The sequence below is a fragment of the Ostrea edulis genome, chromosome 9 (genome assembly GCF_947568905.1).
Source record: "Ostrea edulis chromosome 9, xbOstEdul1.1, whole genome shotgun sequence".
NCBI classification, from domain to species: Eukaryota; Metazoa; Mollusca; class Bivalvia; order Ostreida; family Ostreidae; genus Ostrea; species Ostrea edulis.
Window position 1 is genome coordinate 37,849,543 of NC_079172.1, and position 27,964 is coordinate 37,877,506.

A 27,964-nucleotide genomic window follows, 5' to 3' on the forward strand; every position below is an offset into this window, starting at 1 on the left:
GTCTACTAAAACAGTCCCCTTCATTACATTAACCACTTCATCCAAACCAGGGTCTACTAAAACAGTCCCCTTCATTATATTAACCACTTCATCCAAACCAGCATCTATTAAAACAGTCCCCTTCATTACATTAACCACTTCATCCAAACCAGTGTCTACTAAAACAGTCCCCTTCATTACATTAACCACTTCATCCAAACCAGTGTCTACTAAAACAGTCCCCTTCATTACATTAACCACTTCATCCAAACCAGTGTCTACTAAAACAGTCCCCTTCATTACATTAACCACTTCATCCAAACCAGTGTCTACTAAAACAGTCCCCTTCATTACATTAACCACTTCATCCAAACCAGTATATATAGCTTCCAACTGACCATAACGAAGAGAAATGAAAACATCAGTTTTTGTAGTAATCTTTATTTTTTTTTTTTGTAAACCAAAACGGTATCATAGCATTCTGTCAGAGTCCATTTTATGAAATAACTCCACTTCAAAATACTGTTCCCAATCCACTTGCTGAAGCAAAAGCTGTCAAAGCAAAGGCAGCTTGTCGAGTTTCCAATAGCAACTTGGCCTCCTTTAACCAATCAGAAGCGACTTTTTTGGCTTCTCCTTGTAACTGGTTCATATACCTGACCACTGTTTCGAACTCCCCTCGGTCCATCCAGTAAGTGGCGTTGGCCAGAATTTCAAAATTGTCCATATTGGCAACATCAACTTGGTCATTTAAACCCTTTATATCATAACTTCTGAAACTTATAAATACAGAATGCAGATAGGAGATAAAGTATTTGTATAGAGTTCCTCCACATTCATCAATGGAGGCCACTTTTTTACAAACACTGGACACTTTCTCAAATCGTTCCCTCAGTGTGTCTTCCGTCCATACTCCACGGACGTATGCCTTTTCGGGAATTGTGCTGACAATCATGTTGACAAACGGGTGGTTACCAGCGGCATCATAAACGGCCACGATTTCGTTTCCCAGCGGCTTCAGGCGATCCTCCCACTGTAGCTCCTCCTCTTTGCCCCGACGGATACTTCCATTTAACGCCAGGCTGGCTAACCACAGGTCCTGAGCCTCTCGGGCGATCTTTTCTGCCGCAGCCCTGCCTAATAACAATAGAATGGTACTGAAAAAATGTGTTTTAAAGCACCTCCACCCTCATGTGAATTTTTAATATCAATGGTTCAAATTAAAAAAAAAATTTGTATATTTAAAGATGTCAGTCATACATAAACAGAAGTATATATTTCAGCATCAGAAAATTGCAAATTTTCATTTACCAGCATAACAAAAAATACATAAAAAATGACAAAATTTTCATTTCAGCAGTTTTAAATAACAGCTACTTTATCATATACATCGAAATTAATTGTGAATATCAGGGAAAACATTGTATTATAGATGTAACCAGCATAGGAGTTATTGCCCTTGACAACATTTTTTTTTCAAATTAGAAATAATTGATTAATTATAGAAAATGTAAAATTTTTTCAGTAAAATTAATTTACCAGATTTTTTTAAAATACCCAGTTAATAAAACATCCCTCCAAAATATATCCTTCTACGCTGTACAATGTTTAACAAAGTAAAATATTTTGGGAAAAACCAGTAAATGTTACATTTGTAGATATGGACTGATTGACAAAAAGTCAGACAGATTAATGGGCCGATTGATAAATGTCCCTATCAGGTTAAATGATATAAGGTCATAACAAATTTATTCCTTCAATTCATTATCTAATAAATCAGTAATTTGAATAAGACGCCCAATGGCTTTCTCGCATACTTGAATATTCATCACACAACTAGAAAAGGAATTGTTTACACGGTTACCGGGGTAACAAGCAGGTCTTATTCAAAAATGGGTTTTTATCATAATTCAGACAAATATGAAATGCACCTACTTCCTTCAGTCATGAATTATGTAGGTCAAGGAGTCATATGACCCTTCCTTGTTCATAGTTGTAACATTTAATGATAAAATGAGGTCCAGGGAACTTGAATTAGAGGGAACTATATTTTCAATGGCATCAAAGGTTTTGTGGTTTCAGAGAGAAGGAAAAAGATATTTCAATTTTATGTGTCTAATACATCACAATAAGCACTGCATGTGAGAGACAAGAGGCCCATGGGCCACATCGCTTACCTGAGTCACCTTGGTCCATATCAGAAGACTTTTCATATATATTTGCATGTAAAACCGTAGTCCCTATTATGGACCCAAACCTACCCCTGGAGGCCATGGTTTTTGCAAACTTGAATCTACACTATGTCAGAAAGCTTTCATGTAAATGTGAACTTCTTTGGCCCAATGGTTCTTGAGAAGAAGATTTTTAAAGATTTTCCCTATATATTTGTATTTAAAACTTTGATCCCCTATTGTGGTCCCATCCTACCCCAGGGGGCCATGATTTAAACAAACCTGAATCTGCACTATATCAGAAAGCTTTCATATAAATCTCAGCTTTTCTGGCTCAGTGGTTCTTGGGAAGAAGATTTTTAAAGATTTTTCCTATATATTTGTATGTAAAACTTTGATCCCCTATTGTGGTCCCATCCTACCCCAGGGGGCCATGATTTTAACAAACCTGAATCTGCACTATATCAGAAAGCTTTCATATAAATCTCAGCTTTTCTGGCTCAGTGGTTCTTGGGAAGAAGATTTTTAAAGATTTTTCCTATATATTTGTATGTAAAACTGACCCCCTTTTGTGGCCCCATCCGACTCCCGGGGGTCATGATTTTACCAATTTAGAATCTGTACTATATCAGGAAGCTTTCATATAAATCTCAGTTTTTCTGGCTCAGTGGTTCTTGAGAAGAAGATTTTTAAAGATTTTTCCTATATATTTGTATATAAAACTTTGATCCCCTATTGTGGCCCCATCTGATCCCCGGGGGCCATGATTTTAACAATTTAAAATCTACACTATATCAGAAAGCTTTCATATAAATCTCAGCTTTTCTGGCTCAGTGGTTCTTGAGAAGAAGATTTTTAAAGATTTTTCCAGTATATATTTGTATGTAAAACTTTGATCCCCTATTGTGGCCCCATCTGACCCCCGGGGGCCATGATTTTAACAATTTAGAATCTGCACTATATCAGGAAATTTTCATATAAATCTCAGTTTTTCTGGCTCAGTGGTTCTTCTTCAGAAGATTTTTAAAGATTTTTCCTATATATTTGTATCTAAAAATTGACCCCCTATTGTGGCCCCATCCGACCCCCGGGGGTCATGATTTTAACAATTTAGAATCTGCACTATATCAGGAAGCTTTCATATAAATCTCAGCTTTTCTGGCTCAGTGGTTCTTGGGAAGAAGATTTTTAAAGATTTTTCCAGTATATTTGTATGTAAAACTTTGACCCCCCTATTGTGGCCCCATCCAACCCCCGGGGGCCATAATTTTAACAAGAGGCCCAGGGGCCTTATAGGTCACCTGAGTATCATGTAACAACCTTCCAATGTTTGAATTAGGTTTGTGTTTAAATATAAGAATTTTACTTTTGGATGGAAGAAACATTGAATAGCTATGTGGTCAGCCCCGCCTTTGCACCAGAACCCCTGACCCAGGGGCCATAAATTTCAGTTTTGAAAGAAGCATCCTTGATCATCATTATCATACTATTAGTTTGTCTACTTAATACCCAGCAGCAGAGGAGAAGATTTTCAAAGAAATAAAATGCATTTTCACTATATGATCAATAGGGCCCCACCCTAATACCAGAACCCCTGACCCAGGGGCCATGAATTTCACAATTTTGAAAGAGGCATCCTTGCTCATCATAACCATGCTATTGGTTTGTCTACTTAATACCCAAGGACAGAGAAGAAGATTTTCAAAGAAATAATGCATTTTCACTATATGACTTATAGAGCCCCACCCTAGCACCAGAACCCCTGATCCAGGGGCCATGAATTTCACAAATTTTAACAAGAGGTACTGTGAGCTATGCTCACTAAGAATATCCCCCGCTTACCCCAATCTCCCAAAGGGTGTTGGTAATAGGTATAAACTACCTCTTTTCTGAGTGTTGCTACTTTGATGTCCAGTGTGCATGACCTTTGACCTTTTGACCCCAAAATCGATAGGGATCATCTTCATCCCATTAGTAGTCCATATATATGATAAGGTGACTGTAGGTGGAAAGGATAACGCTTTAGAGCCCGGAAACCATATTGCTACTTCAATGTCCAGTGCGCTTGACCTTTGACCTTTTGACCCCAAAATCGATAGGGATCATCTTCATCCCATTAGTAGTCCATATATATGATATGGTGACTGTAGGTGGAAAAGATAACGCTTTAGAGCCCGGAAACCATATTGCTACTTCAATGTCCAGTGCGCTTGACCTTTGACCTTTTAACCCCAAAATCGATAGGGAACATCTTCATCCCATGGGTAGTCCATATATATGATATGGTGACGGTAGGTGGAAAGGATAACGCTTTAGAGCCCGGAAACCATATTGCTACTTCAATGTCCAGTGCGCTTGACCTTTGGACCCTAAAATCGATAGGGAACATCTTCATCCCATGGGTAGTCCATATATATGATATGGTGACGGTAGGTGGAAAGGATAATGCTTTAGAGCCCGGAAACCATTGCGTCTACAGACGGACGGACGGACAACTCGATTCCAGTATACCCCCCCACAACTTGTTGCGGGGGGTATAAAGAGGCATCCTTGCTCATCATTACCATGCTATTAGTTTGTCTACTTAATACCCAGAGACAGAGAAGATTTTCAAAGAATTTCTACATTTTCACTATATGACCAATAGAGCCCCACCCTAACACAAGAACCCCTGCCCCAGGGGCCATGAATTTCACAATTTTGGTAGAGGGCTCATTGCTCATTATAATTATGCCCACAGTTTGGCTTCTTGATGTCCAGGAGTAAAGAAGAAGATTTTTTAAAATTACACTCATTTTGATGGTTTTTGCCATTTTCACTATATGACCAATAGAGCCCCACCCTAACACAAGAACCCCTGCCCCAGGGGCCATGAATTTCACAATTTTGGTAGAGGGCTCAATGCTCATTATAATTATGCCCACAGTTTGGCTTCTTGATGTCCAGGAGTAAAGAAGAAGATTTTTTAAAATTACACTCATTTTGATGGTTTTTGCCCCACCCCTCAGGCCCCAGGGGGGCAGGGACCACGAATTTCACAATTTTTGTTCCCCTTCACCCACAGATGCTATATGCCAAAATTGGTTGAAATTGGTTCAGGGGTTTCAGAGAAGAAGCTGAAAATGTTCAAATGTTAACGCACGATGCACGACGAACGACGAAGGACAAAAACAGATAGCAATAGGTCACCTGAATGAATTCAGGTGACCTAACAATTTAAAATCTGCACTATATCAGGAAGCTTTCATATAAATCTCAGCTTTTCTGGCTCAGTGGTTCTTGAGAAGAAGATTTTAAAAGATTTTTCCTATATATTTGTATGTAAAACTTTGATCCCCTATTGTGGCCCCATCCAAGCCCCGGGGGCCATGATTTTAACAATTTAGAATCTGCACTACCTAATAAAGCTTATCTATAAATTTCATTTTTTCTGGCCCAGTGGTTCTTAAGAAGAAGATCTTTTAATGACCCTACCCTATTTTTACCTTTTCTTGATTATCTCCCCTTGGAAGGTGGCCTGGCCCTTTATTTTAATAATTTAGAATTCCCTTTACCTAAGGATGTTTTGTGCCAACTTTGATTGAAATTGGCCCAGTGGTTTTTGAGAAGAAGTCAAAATGTTAAAAGTTTACGGACGGATGCCGGAATACGGGTGATCAGAATAGCTCACTTGAGCTTTTAGCTCAGGTGAGCTAATAAAAACAACACATCAATGTACCCTCTCCACCTCCCCTAGATAATGATAAATAACAAAAAGAAACAAGAAACAGGGCTCCAAAACTGGGCTTACTTTCAACCGCTGTCTCGATACCCTTAAGTCGTGCTACCCATCCTGCGATCTCCGCCTGGAATGCTTGTCGCTCCTCGATAAACTTCAAGTTGAACTGGCGCTCATACTTCTGTAGGAGTTCCTGTTCCTGGATCTTCAGCACTTCCTGTAAGTGGTCGCTGTGAGCGGCAGCCTGACGAGCCAGCTGCTGGCGAAGTTCCACCTCAAACTGAACTCGAGCTTCCTCGTCCTGAACATACATTAAAGACTCATCAATTTAGGTGATAAATGATGCTAGTTAGGCTATCATTGTGTCGTTTATCACAAACATTTCCTACAACTGACATTATGATAGTTGCAAAAAATTTCTGTAAAATTGAATGTTACTTAAAACTATACAGCAGGAGTTAAAGGTATCAAAATTTTCTTTTTTAATTCCTAAGATGCCAGTGGAAAAAACCTCCACATACAACATATGGCATTTTTGTAAGTGATCCCATCAAAAAGTCTTTGCAACAAATACAACAAATGTAGAAAGACCTTAGTGTTTGCTTTCTCATCCATACCCATTTGCTTTTTTCCAGATTGATACTATTTTTTATTTTCTGAGCCTCGTCCTGAATTCTACGATCGCAAACGGTCTCGTCTGCCTTCTGCTGGATGTTGAGAGCCTCCTGAATCCGTTCTTTCTCCATAGCCATATGATTGGCCAGTTGATGCTGAAGCTGCTCGATACGTCGATGAGCATGTGCAATCAACGAATTTAATTCCCCTTCGCTCAGTTTCTTTCCTGTTTTGAAATAGAACAGAAGTATGAAACTGATAAAATCATCCAGAGCCATCAGTTAGCTACTAATTCGAGTAATAAATGTTGACTTAAACATAATAAATTCCCTTCTCATTCATCTGCTACATAAATCTAATAAACTGCTCACACTCACCTTGTTATAAGCGTGTTTTATTGTTTAAATGCCCCCCCCCCCCCCCCCCCGAGATACTGCTCTATGTAAAACATGTCCCCTCCCCCTCACTGAAATACAGCTCTAGGTATAAAATGTCCCCTGCCCCTCACTGAGATACTGCTCTAGATATAAAATGTCCCCTCCCCCTCACTAAAAAACTGCTCTAGGTACAAAATGTTCACAAGCCCTCACTGAAAAACTGCTGTAGGTATAAAATGGCCTCTCCACCTCTATGAAATACTGCTCTTGGTATAAAATGCCCCCCCCCCCCCCCCCTCACTGAAATACTGCTTTAGGCATAGAATGTCTCTTCCCTCACTGAAATACTGCTCTAGATATAAAATGTCCCCTCCCTCACCGAGATACTGCTCTAGATATAAAATGTCCCCTCCCTCACTGAAATACTGCTCTAGATATAAAATGTCCCCTCCCTCACCGAGATACTGCTCTAGATATAAAATGTCCCCTCCCTCACTGAAATACTGCTCTAAATATAAAATGTCCCTTCCCTCACTAAAATACTGCTCTAGATATAAAATGTCCCCTCCCTCACTGAAATACTGCTCTAGATATAAAATGTCCCCTCCCTCACTGAGATACTGCTCTTGATATAAAATGCCCCCTCCCCCTCACTGAGATACTGCTCTAGATATAAAATGTCGCCTCCCCCTCACTGAGATACTGCTCTAGATATAAAATGTCCCTTCCCTCAATGAGATACTGCTCTAGATATAAAATGTCCCCTCCCTCACTGAAATACTGCTCTAGATATAAAATGTCCCCTCCCTCACTGAGATACTGCTCTAGATATAAAATGTCCCCTCCCTCACTGAGATACTGCTCTAGGTATAAAATGTCCCCTCCCTCACTGAGATACTGCTCTAGATATAAAATGTCCCCTCCCTCACTGAAATACTGCTCTAGATATAAAATGTCGCCTCCCCCTCACTGAGATACTGCTCTAGATATAAAATGTCCCTTCCCTCACTGAAATACTGCTCTAGATATAAAATGTCCCTTCCCTCACTGAAATACTGCTCTAGATATAAAATGTCCCCTCCCTCACTGAAATACTGCTCTAGATATAAAATGTCCTCCCCCTCACTGAGATACTGCTCTAGGTATAAAATGTCCCCTCCCTCACTGAGATACTGCTCTAGATATAAAATGTCCCCTCCCTCACTGAGATACTGCTCTAGGTATAAAATGTCCCCTCCCATTGTTATACATTTAACAGCAGTGCAATATACTTGAATACTGCAGATTGTTTAGTGGTGAACATGGTTTATTAGTGAAATGGGCTAATTAGCAAACTAAAGATTACTCATTCAAATACCACAATGATCACTTGTTAAAACTACAAAGACTGATTTAACCATATCTTATTGAACTTTATAAGATGAATAATTAGGACTGAGTGCAAGTTCTATAATTTATAAAATGCTGATTTGAATAAATGCCCTGATTTGAGTAAATTCAATTTGAATCATAGTATTTCAAATGTAAGCGTTAAGTTCAATCCGATTATTTGAGAAATGAAAGAATATCTACTCATTTTATACAGTGAATTGGGTCAGTTTAAACTTTAAAAACCATGAAATTTACACAAAAAAATTCAATATGATAAATACAGTGGAACCCCGTTATTACGTTCCCCTTTTAATACGTTAGTCCGCATATTACGTTGGAATTTCAAAGCACAAAACCATTTCTTAACAAACCTATATAAAATAGACCTCGTTATTACGTTGTCCCAAGATGCCGGGACTCAGTATTACGTTGTAAAAATTCCGACAAAAACGTAATAAACCCCTTATTATTCAATAATGATTCTCAAAATAATAAGCCATTCACACCTTGACTGCCTGAGGCAGTCACCACATAAATTTCCTGGTCTGTTTGGGGATTAGAGACGCTTGACTGATCACGCTTCGATAGATCTAGCGACATCAATACAGGTGAATATCTCGTATCGAAGCCAGTGATAAACAATTAAATAATGTTTATTTAGACATTGTACTCTATGAAATTTACTTCATTTTTCATATTTTGATAATCGAAGAAATAATTTCTCAACCACTTGAGTGTTCAGCATATAGTGTGATTACCTTCGCTATTAAAACTTTATTTACGGACAGCTTTGGTACCAAACATGAAAGACAAGATTTATCGTAGCAATGTTAAAACCGCTTGGGTAACTGCTTGGACATGGTGACTAAAGGTGTTCAATTAAAAAATTGTCCGTTGTTTGGACATGCAGCTTGGGTGTTCGTAAATCTCGTCTATACATACACAAATCAAACTGTCCTGTGTTATCGGCCGATTCGTGCACGGCATTTACCTCAGTGAATATTCTAAAATCCCTTGATGCTCACGTGATTCTAGTGCCATCATTTAGCGTTATAAATGAAATCTTCGTGCATCATTATATATTTTTTTTTATGTGGATTGCGCTTAAATTGTTCTCCGTGTTTATCGTTGGTGAGAAAAGTGTGTAAGTGTTGGGTATCGTGTGCGTTTTGTGTCTATAGTTTTGTTGTTTTTGGGTGGGATTTTTTTTTATTGTGTTGTGTATTGTGTAATTAGAGAACTTAATAAAACGATGTTTTGTTATTTTTTTAATATGAATGTTGAATACGAACCGGAACGAGTTATTGATAGAAATTTACATGAACGCATTGTTTTAAAGTTGAACAAAATGGCGGTCCAAACAAATGCAGAAAAGCAACGTTTATCGAAACATCCTTATGTATCCTACACCAGAAATAAAGAAAAGGGATAAGAACATGAAGAATTACAGAGATTAAAGATAAGATGTAAATAAAACAAAGTATCATAGTCTTTTAAACAAAGAAACAGTAAAGATATATTCACACACCCCTTCACGGAGTTCCAACGGACGATATACAATTTCCAAATGATATTTTTAACGGATTTCACTGGGAACATTTATTACGTTGCCCCCAGTATTAGGTTGTTTTATCGTGACAAAATGGAAAACGTAATAACGGGGTTCCACTGTAGCAACATTGCCATCGCAACAAAATGAAAACAGAGGAGCCAGAATCGCAACAAAATGAAAACAGAGGAGCCAGATGCATTGTGACATCTTATTTTATAGGACATTATATGGTAAATCCCATCGTAATAAACTGATTACAAACTCAGCTCTGTAATTCACCCTCATCTTTTCCAGATTAGATTTAAATGGAGCTTGTGTAACCCTGCTTTAAAAACTCAGGCCTCTGAAATCACCCTTATTTTTTCCATATAATATTTAAATGGCACTTGCGTTCCTCTGCTATACAAATTCGGCTCTGTGATTTCCCTTCACTATTTCTAGGTTTATTTAAATGGAGCTTGCGTTCCCCTGCTTTACAAACTCGGCTCTGTGATTTCACTCTCACCTTTTCCAGGTTTGACTTCTGGCATCAAGCTCTCCAGTTCACGCTGAAATTTCTTTTTCCCTTCCTCCACAAGGTCATTGAACTTGAGAAGTCCACGATTTTCTGATTCACTCTTTGCTATCTGAAATTTAACATAAGAATAAGGCCTCACAGACTAAATTTGGAAAAGTAAAACTTGGTCAGGTAAATTAAAAGCTGGGGCAATGGAGAGTGTATTTCAAAGTATTTATGAAATTAAGTTTATGATCCATGTTACAATCTAAGTTTATGGTGTATATAACAGGCAAAGCATCTACAACTAACAAGAGTATCGCCAAAGGTACATAATACAACCATGAAAAGCTAATATAGGGCGTTTTTCTTACACCATGATTTGTAGAACTAGACTTCAAGTAGTATCAGCAATCATCAGGGTGTGACATACTTTCTTTGCATCATAAAAACGGACAAATCATGTACTTTCTATGTAGTATTTTCACTTGGCATAAAATATATGTGTACCAAGTTTGATGGTCCTAGCCCCAACAATTTGGTCTGTATCCTGCTACTACGACCTTGACCTTTGATTTCTAACCTTGAAAAACAATAGACATCTTCCTCTTATCATGGTGATCAAATATACAAAGTTGTAATATCTTGGAGCTTACGGTTTGGTTAGTATCCTGCCCACAAGGTTTTCCTACAGTGATACTTTGACCTTGACCTTTGACCTCTGATCTTGAAAAAAAAGCATCTTCCTCTCATCATGATGATCAAATGTACCAAGTTGTAAAACCCTGGAGCTTATGGTTTGGTCTGTATCCTGGCCACAAGGTCCGGACAGACAGACAGATGGACAGAGCCATACCATAATATGTCCGGTTTTCGACAGGCATATAAAAACTATGCTAATGAATCCAATGATTTATCTTAATTGCTTTAAAATCTATAGTGCAATGTGTTTTGACATCTATCGTGCTGGTAATATGTAATAGCATGCAGACAAATTAAATGAATTCCGTTTGAGCTTGACAAGTCTGTTTATACGTCACTTCCGACTCTATTGCAATGAGTTTATTTATAGAATATGTCGGACAACAACCCACATCTGATTCTATTGCAATGAGTTTATTTATAAAATATGTAGGGCTACGACTCACTTCTGATTCTATAGCGTTGAGTTTATTTACAGAATATGTAGGGATAAGACTCACTGCGGACTCTATTGCATCGAGTTTTTCTATAGAATATGTAGGGATACGACTCACTGCAGACTCTATAGCATTGAGTTTATTTATAGTATAGGGCTACGACTCACTTCTGATTCTATTGCAATGAGTTTATTTATAGAATATGTAGGGATAAGACTCACTGCAGACTCTATAGCGTTGAGTTTATTTACAGAATATGTAGGGATAAGACTCACTGCGGACTCTATTGCATCAAGTTTATTTATAGAATATGTAGGGATACGACTCACTGCAGACTCTATAGCATTGAGTTTATTTATAGTATAGGGCTACGACTCACTTCTGATTCTATTGCAATGAGTTTATTTATAGAATATGTAGGGATAAGACTCACTGCAGACTCTATAACGTTGAGTTTATTTATAGAATATGTAGGGCTACGACTCACTTCTGATTCTATAGTGTTGAGTTTATTTATAGAATATATTGGGCTAAGACTCACTGCAGACTCTATAATGTTGAGTTTATTTATAGAATATGTAGGGATACGAATCACTTCTGATTCTATTGCAATGAGTTTATTTATAGAATATGTAAGGATAAGACTCACTGCAGACTCTATAGCATTGAGTTTATTGCTGGCAGCGTTGTAACCTTCCTGTGCTGTGTTCAGAACTTTGTTGCTCTTTGTTGATTTGCTATTTCTTGCTTCTTCCACCATTGATTTCAACTTCTCCATATCTGACCTACAAAAAAGAGTTTTAGTCCTTCATTTAATTTGTACTACTGAACTATTGAAGATTGCCGGAAGAACAAAAGAAAATCTTATCAGTATTAATTTGTTACAATTTCATTTTTTAATCCAATAGTTAAAAGACATTGTGAGTTTCTAGCATAATAACATGATTTTACTGCTTTCGTCTGTATGTGTCTACAGCATGGCAAGATTCTATCAACAATATGCTCTCACTACTTCCACATGTGTACATAGCATAAGTCAAACTAAGAGTACATCTATGCATTTATCAGTCATAATATGCATGGGCTTTCATAGTTATTAAACCTAAATCTACTCACCTAACTCTAATTATGACCTATCTCAAATTAGTGTAGTCATGAACTTTTTCACTTAACTGTGTTTATGACTTTTCTCACTTGACTGAACTTAATTTGTGACCTTTCTTACCTGATTGAACTTTTGACCTTTCTCACCTGATTGAACTTTAGACCTTTCTCACCTGAATGAACTTTTGACCTTTCTCACCTGATTGTGCTCATGGCCTTCTTTGCCTTGTTTGTGGCTACATCTCTATCCTGGAACGCCTCAGATACAGCCTGCCACTGAGCTTCTTTATTCAAAATCTGTAAAAGTCAAGGTCAACTAAAAACAGAGGCCACTGTAAAATCAAGGTCACAATTATTGAAGGTCATTCTCAAATTCAGTACTGCTGATTTATGAGGTTGTCCATAGTCTTTTTTGGGTCAGCCACATTTTTATGTATTTCAGATTAATGCATACTCATTTGTTGACTGATAATGATATTGATATTCAATTTTTACATATGTATTAAGTTCAATTTCAAGAGAAATCATATAAAGGGCAGGTAACTCTCGTAACTTTAATGAAAGGGCTGGGTGCTTCTGAAATTCAGTAATTTTCATTTTTCATCTAAGAGCCGTGAATTTCAGATGCTCATAATGACAATGTGCACAGTTTGTCTCCTTGAAGCCCTGAAGTAGGAATTTTTTAAACATTGCATCAGTGTATATCCCTATTCCTCTCAGTTTCCGTAGTGACAGGAGCCACAAAATTCTAATTTTAACATTTGAATAAATATGAATTTTGACAATATAATGGTAAATACTTTAACATTACAATGGTATAAATTTTAACATTACAAAGGTATAAATTTTAACATTATAATGGGACAAATTTTAACATTATAATGGTATAAATCTTAGCATTATAATGGTATAAATCTTAGCATTATAATGGTATAAATTTCAACATTATAATGGGACAAATTTTAACAGTAAGATGGTACAAATTTTAACATTGCAGTGGAATAAATTTTAACATTATAATGGTATAAATCTTAACATTACAATGGAATAAATGTTAACTTTATAGTTGTATAAATTTTAACATTATTACAATGGAATAAAATTTTTACATTACAATGGTTTAAATTTTAACATTATAATGGTATAAATTTTAACATTATAATGGTATAAATTGAGTCTGCATTATCGGAGAAGTTGAAAATATTAAACTATCAACACAAGTCACATGATGTGTGATAATGGACAAAAAAATGGATTACAATTGGTGACCTATATAATAATATTACGGCTATTATACTTTGCTTCAGGTTACCCTAAAAAAAAACCCACTAAAGCATTTGAATAAAAATGAGCTTCATTCATACAATAAAGAACTCTAACTTACATCAGTTTTGTCGTCCATGGCTGTCTGCAGAGTCTGTGAATGTTTCTTCACCGCGGCAACAACCTCCTTCTGAAGTTCCGCTGCTTCTTGGATCCCAGTTTTACAGGACTCCATTAAGTCTTTAAGTTTGGATTCCAAAGCTGAAAGTTAGAAAGACAGGAAAATCAATTTCAATGATCTCAATCACTTCACATTAACTGGAGAACTATTTATAGCTCTTGGGAAGGGAGGAGGAAATAGAATAGACTGGATCTCTCTCTCTCTGATCTGAGTAAGGGAAGATAGAATAGACTGGATCTCGATCTCTGATCTGAGTAAGGGAAGATAGAATAGACTGGATCTCGATCCATCTCTCTGATCTGAGTAAGGGGAGATAGAATAGACTGGAGATCTCTCTCTCTCTGATCTGAGTAAGGGGAGATAGAATAGACTGGATCTCGATCTCTGATCTGAGTAAGGGAAGATAGAATAGACTGGAGATCTCTCTCTCTGATCTGAGTAAGGGGAGATAGAATAGACTGGATCTCGATCTCTCTCTCTGATCTGAGTAAGGGGAGATAGAATAGACTGGAGAGATCTCTCTCTGATCTGAGTAAGGGAAGATAGAATAGACTGGATCTCGATCGATCTCTCTGATCAGAGTAAGGGGAGAGAGAATAGACTGGATCTCGATCCCTCTCTCTGATCTGAGTAAGGGGAGATAGAATAGACTGGAGATCTCTCTCTCTCTGATCTGAGTAAGGGGAGATAGAATAGACTGGATCTCTCTCTCTCTGATCTGAGTAAGGGGAGAGAGAATAGACTGGATCTCGATCTCTGATCTGAGTAAGGTGAGATAGAATAGACTGGAGATCTCTCTCTCTCTGATCTGAGTAAGGGGAGATAGAATAGACTGGAGATCTCTCTCTCTGATCTGAGTAAGGGGAGATAGAATAGACTGGATATCGATCTCGATCTCTGATCTGAGTAAGGGGAGAGAGAATAGACTGGATCTCTCTCTCTCTCTCTCTGATCTGAGTAAGGGGAAATAGAATAGACTGGATATCGATCTCTGATCTGAGTAAGGGGAGATAGAATAGACTGGATCTCTCTCTATCTGATCTGAGTAAGGCGAGATAGAATAGACTGGATCTCTCTCTCTCTCTCTCTCTCTCTCTCTGATCTGAGTAAGGGGAGATAGAATAGACTGGATCTCTCTCTCTCTCTGATCTGAGTAAGGGGAGATAGAATAGACTGGATCTCTCTCTCTCTCTCTCTGATCTGAGTAAGGGGGAGAGATAGAATAGACTGGATCACTCTCTCTAACCTGAGTTTTCAGCTTTTTCTTTCTCTCTTTGTTGCTGTAGTTTCTGTTCAATGTCTAACTTTTCTCTCTCTTTTGCTGACATCATGGGCTGTGTTGGAACTGCAGGACTAGGAGCTGGAACTGCAGGGCTAGGTGGCTTGTCTGAAAGTTGTAATTTAAACTGTTTCTCAGAAAATCTATACACAAAAAAGTGCATAAATTATGTAACTTTTAAAATAAATCTAACACAGAATACACGAGAACCAAAACGCTAACATTAAACACTACCACCTAAAACAGGATCGAAGAGGACCACAACACTAACATGGGAACACTGACATGAAACATGGGAACACTGAAATAAAACATGGGAACACTGACATGAAACATGGGAACACTGACATGAAACATGGGAACACTGACATGAAACATGGGAACACTGACATGAAACATGGGAACACTGACATGAAACATGGGAATACAGACATGAAACATGGGAATACAGACATGAAACATGGGAATACTGACATGAAACATGGGAACACTGACATGAAACATGGGAACACTGACATGAAACATGGGAACACTGACATGAAACATGGGAACACTGACATGAAACATGGGAACACTGACATGAAACATGGGAATACAGACATGAAACATGGGAATACAGACATGAAACATGGGAATACTGACATGAAACATGGGAACACTGACATGAAACATGGGAACACTGACATGAAACATGGGAACACTGACATGAAACATGGGAACACTGACATGAAACATGGGAACACTGACATGAAACATGGGAACACTGACATGAAACATGGGAACACAGACATGAAACATGGGAATACTGACATGAAACATGGGAATACTGACATGAAACATGGGAACACTGACATGAAACATGGGAATACGGACATGAAACATGGGAACACTGACATGAAACATGGGAACACTGACATTTAACATAGAACGCTCCAACACCAAAGTTAGGAACACTAACACCAAAGTTAGGAACACAACACCAAACTTGGGGACTCTATACACACTACACATACCTTTGCTTGCTGGCTTCTGCGGCTCTGTTTTTGGTTCTGTTTTCTATTTAAAAAGACATCAAATTCACTGATTATAGCTAAGCATGTACCAGAGGATGTTAGCTTATTCTCGACATCAGAATTCACTGATTATAGCTAAGCATGTACCAGAGGATGTTATATTATTCTAGACATCAGAATTCACTGAATGTACCAGAGGATTTTAGCTTATTCTAGTATGTGTTACACTACAGATCCATCATGAATAGTCTTTGTAAATTTCTCTTGATTGCATCTGCAGAAATTTTATTCTATCTTTAAACCTGTGCTGTGTCATTTTATTCCATCTTTAAACCTGTGCTGTGTCATTTTATTCCATCTTTAAACCTGTGCTGTGTCATTCTATTCCATCTTTAAACCTAACAGTGCTGAATCATTTTATTCTATCTTTAAACCTGTACTGTCTACATTAATCTCTTATTCTACTTTAAATCTTTGTCTATAAAGATCTTATTTTATCTTTATATGCCCACACTGTGTCTATAGAGATTTTATTTTACCTTTATATGCCTACACTGTGTCTATAGAGATCTTATTTTATCTTGATATGCCCACACTGTGTCGACAGAGATTTTATTTTATCTTTATATGCCCACACTGTGTCGACAGAGATCTTATTTTACCTTTATATGCCTACACTGTGTCTATAGAGATCTTATTTTACCTTTATATGCCTACACTGTGTCTATAGAGATCTTATTTTATCTTTATGTGCCCACACTGCGTCTATAGAGATTTTATTTTATCTTTATGTGCCCACACTGCGTCTATAGAGATTTTATTTTATCTTTATGTGCCCACACTGCGTCTATAGAGATTTTATTTTATCTTTATGTGCCCACACTGCGTCTATAGAGATTTTATTTTATCTTTATATGCCTACACTGTGTCTATAGAGATCTTATTTTACCTTTATATGCCTACACTGTGTCTATAGAGATCTTATTTTATCTTTATATGCCTACACTGTGTCTATAGAGATCTTATTTTACCTTTATATGCCTACACTGTGTCTATAGAGATCTTATTTTATCTTTATGTGCCCACACTGCGTCTATAGAGATTTTATTTTATCTTTATATGCCCACACTGCGTCTATAGAGATTTTATTTTATCTTTATATGCCTACACTGTGTCGACAGAGATTTTATTTTATCTTTATATGCCCACACTGTGTCGACAGAGATCTTATTTTACCTTTATATGCCTACACTGTGTCTATAGAGATCTTATTTTACCTTTATATGCCTACACTGTGTCTATAGAGATCTTATTTTATCTTTATATGCCTACACTGTGTCTATAGAGATCTTATTTTATCTTTATGTGCCCACACTGCGTCTATAGAGATTTTATTTTATCTTGATGCCCACACTGAAATTAAGTACTCACATAAAAAAGAAATCTATAGTATAGCTTTAAGCACACACCAAAGACTGGGGTAAATTGATAAGATATCTAAGCTTGCAAAATGTAATTTTTGTTTAGTGTAAATCTTACAATTCACTGAAGTAAATCTTGCAAATCACTAAGCACCCACCATGGCAGGGGGAAGTTTAACTAGTGGTTTAGCCTGTTCTTCCTCTGTTTCTTTCCCCGACACCAGCTCCATGAAAGGATTGTATACATAGTCTTGGAATGGACTGTACACATTTTCCTCCATTACTTTTTTGATCTCTGGATCCACAAATTCACCATATGCTGCTGCCCCTCCTAGTGCTGCCGTGGGTAACAGCAAAAACCATCTGTAAAATTAACAGAACCACAATCCTAGTGTAACATCTGTAAAGTTAACAGAACCACAATCCTTGTGTAACATCTGTAAAGTTAACATAATCACAATCATTGTGTAACATCTGTAAAGTTAACATAACCACAATCCTTGTGTAACATCTGTAAAGTTAACAGAACCACAATCCTAGTGTAACATTTGTAAAGTTAACAACCACAATCCTAGTGTAACATTTGTAAAGTTAACAACCACAATCCTAGTGTAACATTTGTAAAGTTAACAACCACAATCCTAGTGTAACATTTGTAAAGTTAACAGAACTGCAATCCTAGTGTAACATCTGTAAAGTTAACAGAGCCACAATCCTTGTATAACATTTGTAAAGTTAACAGAACCACAATCCTTGTATAACATTTGTAAAGTTAACATAACCACAATCCTTGTGTAACATCTGTAAAGTTAACAGAGCCACAATCCTAGTTTATTATATGTAAGGTACATGTAATTAAGTATTTGTTTCTCACTTTTCCGGTGATAGGTTTTAAACTTAAGTTTTCCTTTTTCCCATGATGGTTTTTAACTTACGTTTTCCATCTTTCTGTGGTGATTTTGTACTTACTTAAGTTTTCCACCTTTCTTTGATGGCACACCAGAAGACATGCATCTTTTCTGCATTGGTTTAACAACAATGGAGGACTGAAATGATAGCAAATCAATGGCTGATATCAATTGTGGTGACGTTCTGTCATTCACGAGAATTTCAGTCGTGATTAATTTAAAAGAATCATGAGATCAGTACACATAAAAGTGATTTTAATTCTGGTGCTACAAATTTTGTTGTGAACAACAGAGCAATAAGAGGTCCATGAGAAATTATGCTCACCTACATTTTGGGAGGGGGGAGGGTTACATAACACATCAAATGGCCTTATACTCAGGTCATCAAAAAATTCACAATACAGGAGAATATTAAATGTATTCTGCCTTAGTTTCTTGAGAAAAAAATACTTATAATATATAGAGATCAGATGTCAAACTCTCAATGCACACTGTAAACTCACCCCTTTCTTGAATATTAAAATAGTTTTAACAAAGTTGATTTATAATGAATGTTTATTTGCTATATATATATATATATATATATAATTAAAAATATTTTTGTGGACCTCAAAAGGAAGATTGAATAAATTTGCCCTGTATACCGTAACATCTGATGCACTGTTTGATGTATTAATGATTTAGAATTCCTTCTGTGTATGATAACGGATAAATAGAGATTTTTCTGAAATTTGAGGATACACTGAATTTTGATAAATGTCATATGAAGTACTTATTGCATGATTCAAACTCAAATCACTTTCAAATTGGCTAATTCTTGTTAATACACGTCTTTTAAACTTATTTTCAAAAATGTTTGAATATAGACATAACTTCTAATATGGAACTTTTGGGATATGCCGGAACGAACGATTAGACTTAAATGACGTTTATACACCGCTGTCACGTGATAGTAAACAATTGTAGGGCAGAGTTGATGTCAATATAACTGGTGTTTCGCTAGCAGACAGTCCATAAAGAGCTATGTGCAGTCCCACGATGGCCACCCAAGTCACTATTGTTGCTTCGTACCTGGATATAAATTAGATGGGGGAAAAAAGTCGTATTTAGACGCGTATCCTTGGATGGAAGGCATGAAGTTTTTCCGATATCCTCAAGATATTCCCTATATTTATTTTCCTTGCCAACTCACATAAATTCAAAATTCAATCAAATGCATTTTCTTGTAAATGGTTATAGCGATTCCTTTCTTTGAAAGGTGAAGATAACGAACAGTGATCAATCTCAAAACTCCTATAAGCAATACAAAATAAATAGTTGGGCAAACACAGACCCCTGGACAAACCAGAGGTGGGATCAGGTGCCTAGGAGGAGTAAGCATTCCCTCTCAACCGGGCACATCCGCTGTGAGCATAATCTTGATCAGGTAAACGGAGTTATCCTTGGTCAAAATCAGTGTCCCAAGAACAGTCTAACAATCAGTATGAAACATTGATAGCATTTTAATGCAGAAATTTGATAGCAATTGAAGTATTCAATGATTGTTTACTTAATTGTTATTGTAATCCAGAAGTGACATGCCCTACAAAATTATGTTCAATGCAAGATAAACGTCAGAGTGGATCCATATCTCAAAAGTCCCATATTATTTTTTTTATATATGTGAATTCACCTTAATTTTATCGATCTTTCACGCAACACCTTCAGGGAAAACACGAGACGTGCAACACCTATTTTGTTGTTCTCACTTTTTAAACAAGAGGCCCATGGGCCACATCGCTCACCTGAGTAACCTTGGTCCATATCAGAAGACTTTCTATATATATTTGCATGTAAAACCGTAGTCCCTATTATGGCCCCAAACCTACCCCTGGAGGCCATGGTATTTGCAAACTTGAATCTACACTATGTCAGAAAGCTTTCATGTAAATGTGAACTTCTTTGGCTCAATGGTTCTTGAGAAGAAGATTTTTAAAGATTTTCCCTATATATTTGTATGTAAAACTTTGATCCCCTATTGTGGTCCCATCCTACCCCAGGGGGGCATGATTTTAACAAACCTGAATCTGCACTATATCAGAAAGCTTTCATATAAATCTCAGCTTTTCTGGCTTAGTGGTTCTGGGAAGAAGATTTTTAAAGATTTTTCCTATATATTTGTATGTAAAACTTTGACCCCCTATTGTGGCCCCATCCGACCCCCGGTGGCCATGATCTTAACAATTTATAATCTGCACTATATCAGGAAGCTTTCATATAAACCTCAGCTTTTCTGGCTCAGTGGTTCTTGAGAAGAAGATTTTAGAAGATTTTTCCTATAAATTTGTATGTAAAACTTTGATGCCCCCCTTGAGGCCCCATCCAATCCCCGGGGTCCATGATTTTAACAAACTTGAATCTGCACTATATAAAAAAAAAAAACCAAAAAAAAAACAACAAAAAAAAAACAAACAAACAAACTTTGACCCCCTATTGTGGCCCCATCCGATCCCCGGGGGCCATGATTTTAACAATTTAGAATCTGTACTATATCAGGAAGCTTTCATATAAATCTCAGCTTTTCTGGCTCAGTGGTTCTTGGGAAGAAGATTTTTAAAGATTTTTCCTCTATATTTGTATCTAAAACTTTGACCCCCTATTGTGGCCCCATCCGACCCCCGGGGGCCATAATTTTAACAATTTAGAATCTGTACTATATCAGGAAGCTTTCATATAAATCTCAGCTTTTCTGGCTTAGTGGTTCTTGGGAAGAAGATTTTTAAAGATTTTCCCTCTATATTTGTATGTAAAACTTTGATCCCCTACTGTGGCCCCATCCGACCCCCGGGGGCCATGATTTTAATAATTTAGAATCTGCATTATATAAGGAAGCTTTCATATAAATCTTAGCTTTTTTGGCTCAGTGGTTCTTGAGAAGAAGATTTTTAAAGATTTTCCCTCTATATTTGTATGTAAAACTTTGACCCCCTATTGTGGCCCCATCCGACCCCCGGGGGCCATGATTTTAACAATTTAGAATCTGCATTATATAGGAAGCTTTCATATAAATCTCAGCTTTTCTGGCTCAGTGGTTCTTGAGAAGAAGATTTTTAAAGATTTTCCTTATATATTTGTATGTAAAACTTTGATCCCCTATTGTGGCCCCATCCGACCCCCGGGGGCCATGATTTTAACAATTTAGAATCTGCACTACCTAATAAAGCTTATCTATAAATTTCATTTTTTCTGGCCCAGTGGTTCTTGAGAAGAAGATTTTTTAATGACCCTACCCTATTTTTACCTTTTCTTGATTATCTCCCCTTGGAAGGTGGCCTGGCCCTTTATTTTAACAATTTAGAATTCCCTTTACCTAAGGATGTTTTGTGCCAACTTGTGAAATTGGCCCAGTGGTTGTTGAGAAGAAGTTGAAAATGTGAAAAGTTTACAGACGGACGGACAGACGGACGGACGCCGGAATACGGGTGATCAGAAAAGCTCACTTGAGCTTTCAGCTCAGGTGAGGTAAAAAGGAGGATATAGGGAAGGGGATAAGATGAGGTCCAGAATGGAATGGTTGTCACATGCAATCTCCCTCTACTATAATGAAAGTGGAAAGACATAGAGAGATCTCCCTCGAAGTAGTTTTTGGAGGTTAACATATATTAGACTAAGAGGCATTGTACAACTACTGGATCTATAACTTATAAGCATGATTTACACATACAAACAAATCAAAACATTACTGTGGATTGGTTATGTGTGTATAGTCTGTTTATCAAAACGTTGCACAAAACTTGACATGAAGTTATCAAGAAATGAAAGTAATAAGCCTACACTGTAGTCTGTCAGTGTCATCCAGACCGAGCAATCCAGAACATGATCTAAAGGCATTTCTACATCGAGAGTGTTAGTATATATAGTAAATTACCTTGACTCGAGGTGGGACACCTCTCACTGCAGCTCGCCACATCTTTTCACTATCAGATCTTCTCAATATACCGGCCTCACGTCCAAGGACAAAATGATAGTTCGTATTACGATCCCGATTCAATTAAATTGTAGAAAAAATTAAGCAAACTTCCCTATAAGTATTACGCATTCATTTTGTCTGTTATCAGATTTAAATAATTTATTTTCCTTAAAAATTTACTATAAACACTTTCTCTAATAATTTTTTCCCCTTCAAAATCTATAAACTGATAAATAACCGGAAGTCAGTGGAATAATAATGGCTGCCTCCATGATCAGACAGCTATCCAAGGGTAATTATTTTTGTGGGTGAATTTATGTTAAATTTGAATTTTTTTAAGTCGTGATTTTTTATGTTAGTTCTTACAAAGATTATAAAAGGTCTGACGTTTCAATTTTAAGTGAATGCAATGAATGATGTTGTAGATAGAGAACCCCAGGCCTGGAGGTTATAGATCTAGCCTAAAACTTTTACTGTACTCATTACTCAAACTCAGTCATGTTTGTATTTAATACACTTCTGAGCAAGATCCAAAGTACACTCGAAAAATCTTGAGCATGTACTCCATTTGAATATGAGAATGGTTTTATAAAAGTTTTATAACCTTCACTTTTGAGTAGATATGGCAATATGCTTTTGAGTATGCATGAGTACGATTCGGAGCACATAGTTCGAGTTTGAGTTTGAAAACATACTCAAAAAAGTTTTATAACCTCCTGGTATTGTGTCGGTGCGGTGTATGCACGAGCGTTCCCCGCTAAAACAGTTTAGTAGCTCTATGGTCCCCACCCCGATTTGTACGACCAGGGGACAGGTAAAGATCAACTACGTGTACGTGTAGATCAAAACGAGGCAATCTCCCTCAAGTATGAATCACCCCTGTTAGAAATCAAATAGTAATTTCTGCTGGGCCAATACCAGCTGTATACAGTGACTTGGACTTCAGTTTAACAAATTGGAAGTCAGATATTGTGTTCAATCATTTCAATTTCCATCATGTAAGGAATGCTACATTGTCTGATAATGATGTTACTGTCACCTATCTGGATGGATTTAGGGACAGCATCAGAGTTAACCATCAGCACGACCTAATCACGTACACCAGTTGTAATTGTAAACAGTACCATCAGCACGACCTAATTACATACACCAGTTGTAATTGTAAACAGTACCATTAGCACGACCTAATACAAACACCAGTTGTAATTGTAAACAGTACCATTAGCACGACCTAATCATGTACAACAGTTGTAATTGTAAATAGTACCATTTGCATGACCTAATCACGTACACCAGTTGTACTTGTAAATAGTACCATTTGCATGACCTAATTACGTACACCAGGTGTAATTGTAAATAGTACCTTTAGCATGACCTAATCACGTAGTACGCCAGCTGTAATTGTAAATAGTATCATTAACATGACTAAATCATGCCAGTTGTAATTGTAAATAGTGCTAGAAGGTGTTTATGAATTGTAAATGGATTGATGGTGTAGTAGTTAGGGCTATACGGACCGTGGATATCTGCCTGGGTATTTCTCTGGTTAGAGCACCTGACTAGTAATGCAGGGGTCCCAGGTTCGATTCGTGGTCAAGCCACAGCTTTTCTCTTCTCTCCTTTGTATACTACAGTTGGTGCCGTTGACCACCCCTGCACTGCAGGTTATCCTGCCGGGGCTAAAAGAACCTGGGTTGTGTGTGTCTTCAAGGGCGAAGACAAATTAAGGAGGGAGGAATGTAGTAGTTAGGGCTATATGGACCGTGGATATCGGCCTGGGTAGATCATGCAGTGGTTTGAGCACCTGACTAGTAATGCAGGGGTCCCGGGTTCGATTCTCAGTGCAGCCACAGATTTTCTCCTCTCTCCATTATATACTACAATGGAAATTTGTTTCCCATTGGCATGTGTGAATAGTTAGTCACAGATGGTGGTATGCAGATTATTGTAAGAAGATTACTTTGTTCCTGTCTCATTCTCCTGTGGGGTCCATTCTTACCAATTTTTATTATTTTTATTTACTGTAGTCATTTGAATTTTGCTCTTTTAGTCCCACCAATTAGTTTTAAATGACCATGATTGGATACACTTGCTGAATGTGTTCCAATCGCTCCTGAATACACAGAACTGAATGGTATTTGGACATGATATTGTCTTCCGTACAGATTCCGTCTGGTTTTGATAGGTGGTACAGACAGCACTATGACGTAATCAAGGTGAATAACACGCCCTGCTAATTAAATGTACTGATTACACAGCTTACTTCTGGAGCTCATCCACAGTAATATCCACACATACCATTGCTATGGAAGCTTCATCATGTTTATCAAAAGTAAATGTTGTTTTGATCTGTTTAAGCATGTAACCCACCAGTTTCCCTTTTAGTGGAAATGGTGTTTGATAAAGAAACAGAGAGTGTTATAGGCTAGATATATGTAATTTGTTGATGCTTAATATCTATGTCGTCTTCTTTAAGGGCGGATTTATCAGAATTGAACATTATCGTTATTACCAATGTCTGCCATATTAGAATTCCCACTTCCTGTCCCATTTCATTGAATGCATAATCCGGAATGTTCGGAATTGGATTAGAATTAAATGATCAATTACACTAAAAAATGGTGAGAAAAGTCAACACAAGGGAAAATTCATAGAAAAAAGTAACACCTTTATCAATAACGAATTGTCACATAACTTATATCAGCATTTGAAGAATTTTCTCAGAAACAAAAATCTATATTAATTTAAAGATAGTAGTTCTATGTGTGATAGAAGCAATTGAAAGAACACTGACACAATGTTTTGTTTTTAGTCAAAAACTCTCGAACCGCCAATAAACTATGTCACTGTTCTCTGTTTCTATGATCATGCGATGTGGCCCATGGGTTTCTTGTTACTCTTTGTTTAGTATTGTCAGAATGAAAGAAATATGGATAATTTTAAGATTAATTTATGAATCTTTGCTTTGACAGGATCCAGGGTACTAGCAAGACAAGTTTTGAGGTATCCTCCTTGTGTGTATAAAGCTGAAGTTGTTGCTACGACGACACAGTGTCAAACAAATAGGACCAGTCTGATACAGCAGTTCTCTAGCCTTAGTGTGGGGAACACAGACTCTGTCACCAGACAAAACCCAATAGTGGCTTCATCACAAAGGTACTGGATAAGAGAGAGAGACTGGAGAGAGAGAGAGAGAGAGAGAGAGAGAGAGAGAGAGAGAGAGAGAGAGGAGGAGGAAAACTAAATTTTACCTACTAACAATCTATTTTCGAATATGCCTATTATTATTACTCATAGAATGCCAAATCTGATTAGCCACAAAAGAAAAAGAAAAACAATTTATCAGAAATGGTCCAGTTCATGGTGGAACTTAATTATTGTAATACATGTACATTATAGATTTATTATTTAAGAAACATAAGATTTTAAGTAAGATAAATGCTTGATGTGTTTATGGGTTAATTTTCTCAATATCTATCAAATGTTGGAGGGGGGGGGGGGGGGGGGGGGGGGGGGGGCTGGATCTAAGTTGTCCTTGAGGGTTGTGGGTTAACCCATTTGTCTGATATTGGTGATGTGCCAGCTGATTTTGCATGATAACATAACTTTAATTCATTTTGGTCAAACTAAGGGACAAACAAGATCAACAGTTCAATATCAGACAAAAACTAAATTCACACAGTTTTCATCAAGACACATACCCCCCGCCCTCTGAAAACTAATTATAATAAATATTGAATGTTTATCCCAATTGATTATCAACTTACAATTACTAACATTCTACAAAAAAAAACCCACTATATATATACTTTTTCTACTGTTTATATGTAAATATCATTTTAGAATATCTTAAGAACATTTTTTTTTAAAAATGTGTAATCTGATTCAATATCGTATGATAGAAACTTCTGTGGATTTTTACTCTTCATCCACCCCACCCCACCCCCAACTACTTCAATTTTGATTTTTATCCGATATCGATCTTTTGATCTTACCCCTAAGTTGCATCTGGGTTCTTTCACAAAATACCAAAATACAGTTACAGAAATTTTTAAACAAAGCACATTTCTTGATTGTGGTGCCGCAAATAATTTTGCCTTTGTCCCCGTACAACTGTACCATATAATGGCAAGCTGGAAATGTTGACTTTTGGTTTGTAGAAAAAGTACCAAAATTACCATTCATATCCTAAATGAAATTACACCAAAATATGAAGTGCTCAGATTTCAAACTACTCTTTAAAGGGACTGGTTCACAATTTTTGATAAAAATACTTTTCATTTTTGTTGTTAAACATTAAAAATATAACTCATTTAATGTTGACAGCCAAAATTTTGACCTTCTGAATACAAGAATAAAAGCAATATTTTAGCCTTAAATCTGTGTTATGTAAACAAAAACTCGAGTCTTTTTATGTAAACAAACAAACAAATGAAATGTTGATTTTGTAATGTAAAGCATCTTAATTTTGCATAGTCACAAATTTTAACTTTTAGATGACACATTTCACCCCCAAAATGCTTGAAATGTGAAAGATATAATAAACTTAGATCAATATCCATTTCTTTTGAAAATGTAAACAAAAACATACCCAATCTCTGTTTACAAAACAAATAATTATAACTTTCCAAAATGAGCTTCTGTGATAATGTATAACCACGATTTCTATGTGAAATCTTTTAAACACATTAGACAGTAGATTTAGATCATTAAAAGTGAAATAGAAAATTTTGGAGAAAAACGTGAATCAGTCCCTTTAAAGACATTAATCTGCTAAGTATTCCCAATGCCTAATTGCTATGTACCTTACCTGTATTTGTGGTGTACTGATGTTCAATATTATCCTCAAGTTCTGAGAAATAGAGAGAGTTCATTTCTTAATGCATTTGATAAGAGTAAGCTTATACTATACATGAAATAGAGAGAGAGAGAGACACTGTCGAGTTTTGAAAGCCCCAAATAAATAGGAAGAAGGATGTATAGATAAATTCTCTGATTTCATTGACAGATCTCTTCTAGAAGCTTGCCAGCCCTTCAAAACAACCATTAGGACTAAGATCCGTTACAGCAAGTTAAACAAAGACAAGACTGCCCGCCCAGTGATCCGTCGATTTTACCGCCTGGACTGGGGGGCTTGGATCCGAACAAAGTGCGGACGTGGAAAGAAACGATTTCGGAAATCCACGGAACGAAAACGACGCTTGGATCAACATGTGTTTTGTAACAAACAACAAAATAAGCTGCTGGATCAGCTGGTTACTCCTTTCTGGAGAAAGAAAATGTATTTTGTTGACAGTCCTTATGAACCTTATCAAAAGAGACATCATATTACAAGATATTTCAAAGAAAAGCCGGTTTTCCTGCCATGAGGTCGTGTGATAAGTTCATTTTTGTATGTTTTGTTTCAAAGTAAATTTGCGATACTTCA

General features: G+C 36.9%; 2 protein-coding genes across 3 annotated transcripts; one reads left to right on the top strand and one right to left on the bottom strand.

The window, feature by feature from the left end:
* Positions 1-404: 404 nt before the first annotated feature.
* Positions 405-22,648, bottom strand: LOC125658795 (MICOS complex subunit MIC60-like). 2 transcript variants are annotated; one of them, XM_048890215.2, is made up of 12 exons: positions 22,495-22,648; positions 18,649-18,725; positions 17,838-18,042; positions 16,259-16,301; positions 15,213-15,353; positions 13,907-14,046; positions 12,722-12,819; positions 12,068-12,203; positions 10,289-10,409; positions 6,486-6,709; positions 5,941-6,169; positions 405-1,116 (listed from the first exon to the last, which is right to left on the bottom strand). In XM_048890215.2, the coding sequence occupies exons 1-12, from the start codon at positions 22,534-22,536 to the stop codon at positions 494-496; spliced, it is 2,079 nt and encodes a 692-aa protein (XP_048746172.2). In that variant the 5' UTR covers positions 22,537-22,648; the 3' UTR covers positions 405-493. The 2 variants fall into 2 exon arrangements, with proteins under 2 accessions (XP_048746172.2, XP_056005079.1); XM_056149104.1 differs by lacking the exons at positions 18,649-18,725; positions 22,495-22,648 and adding an exon at positions 18,577-18,581.
* Positions 22,508-27,964, top strand: LOC125658796 (39S ribosomal protein L35, mitochondrial-like). Its single transcript, XM_048890217.2, has 3 exons — positions 22,508-22,828; positions 25,509-25,692; positions 27,545-27,964. The coding sequence occupies exons 1-3, from the start codon at positions 22,795-22,797 to the stop codon at positions 27,903-27,905; spliced, it is 579 nt and encodes a 192-aa protein (XP_048746174.2). The 5' UTR covers positions 22,508-22,794; the 3' UTR covers positions 27,906-27,964.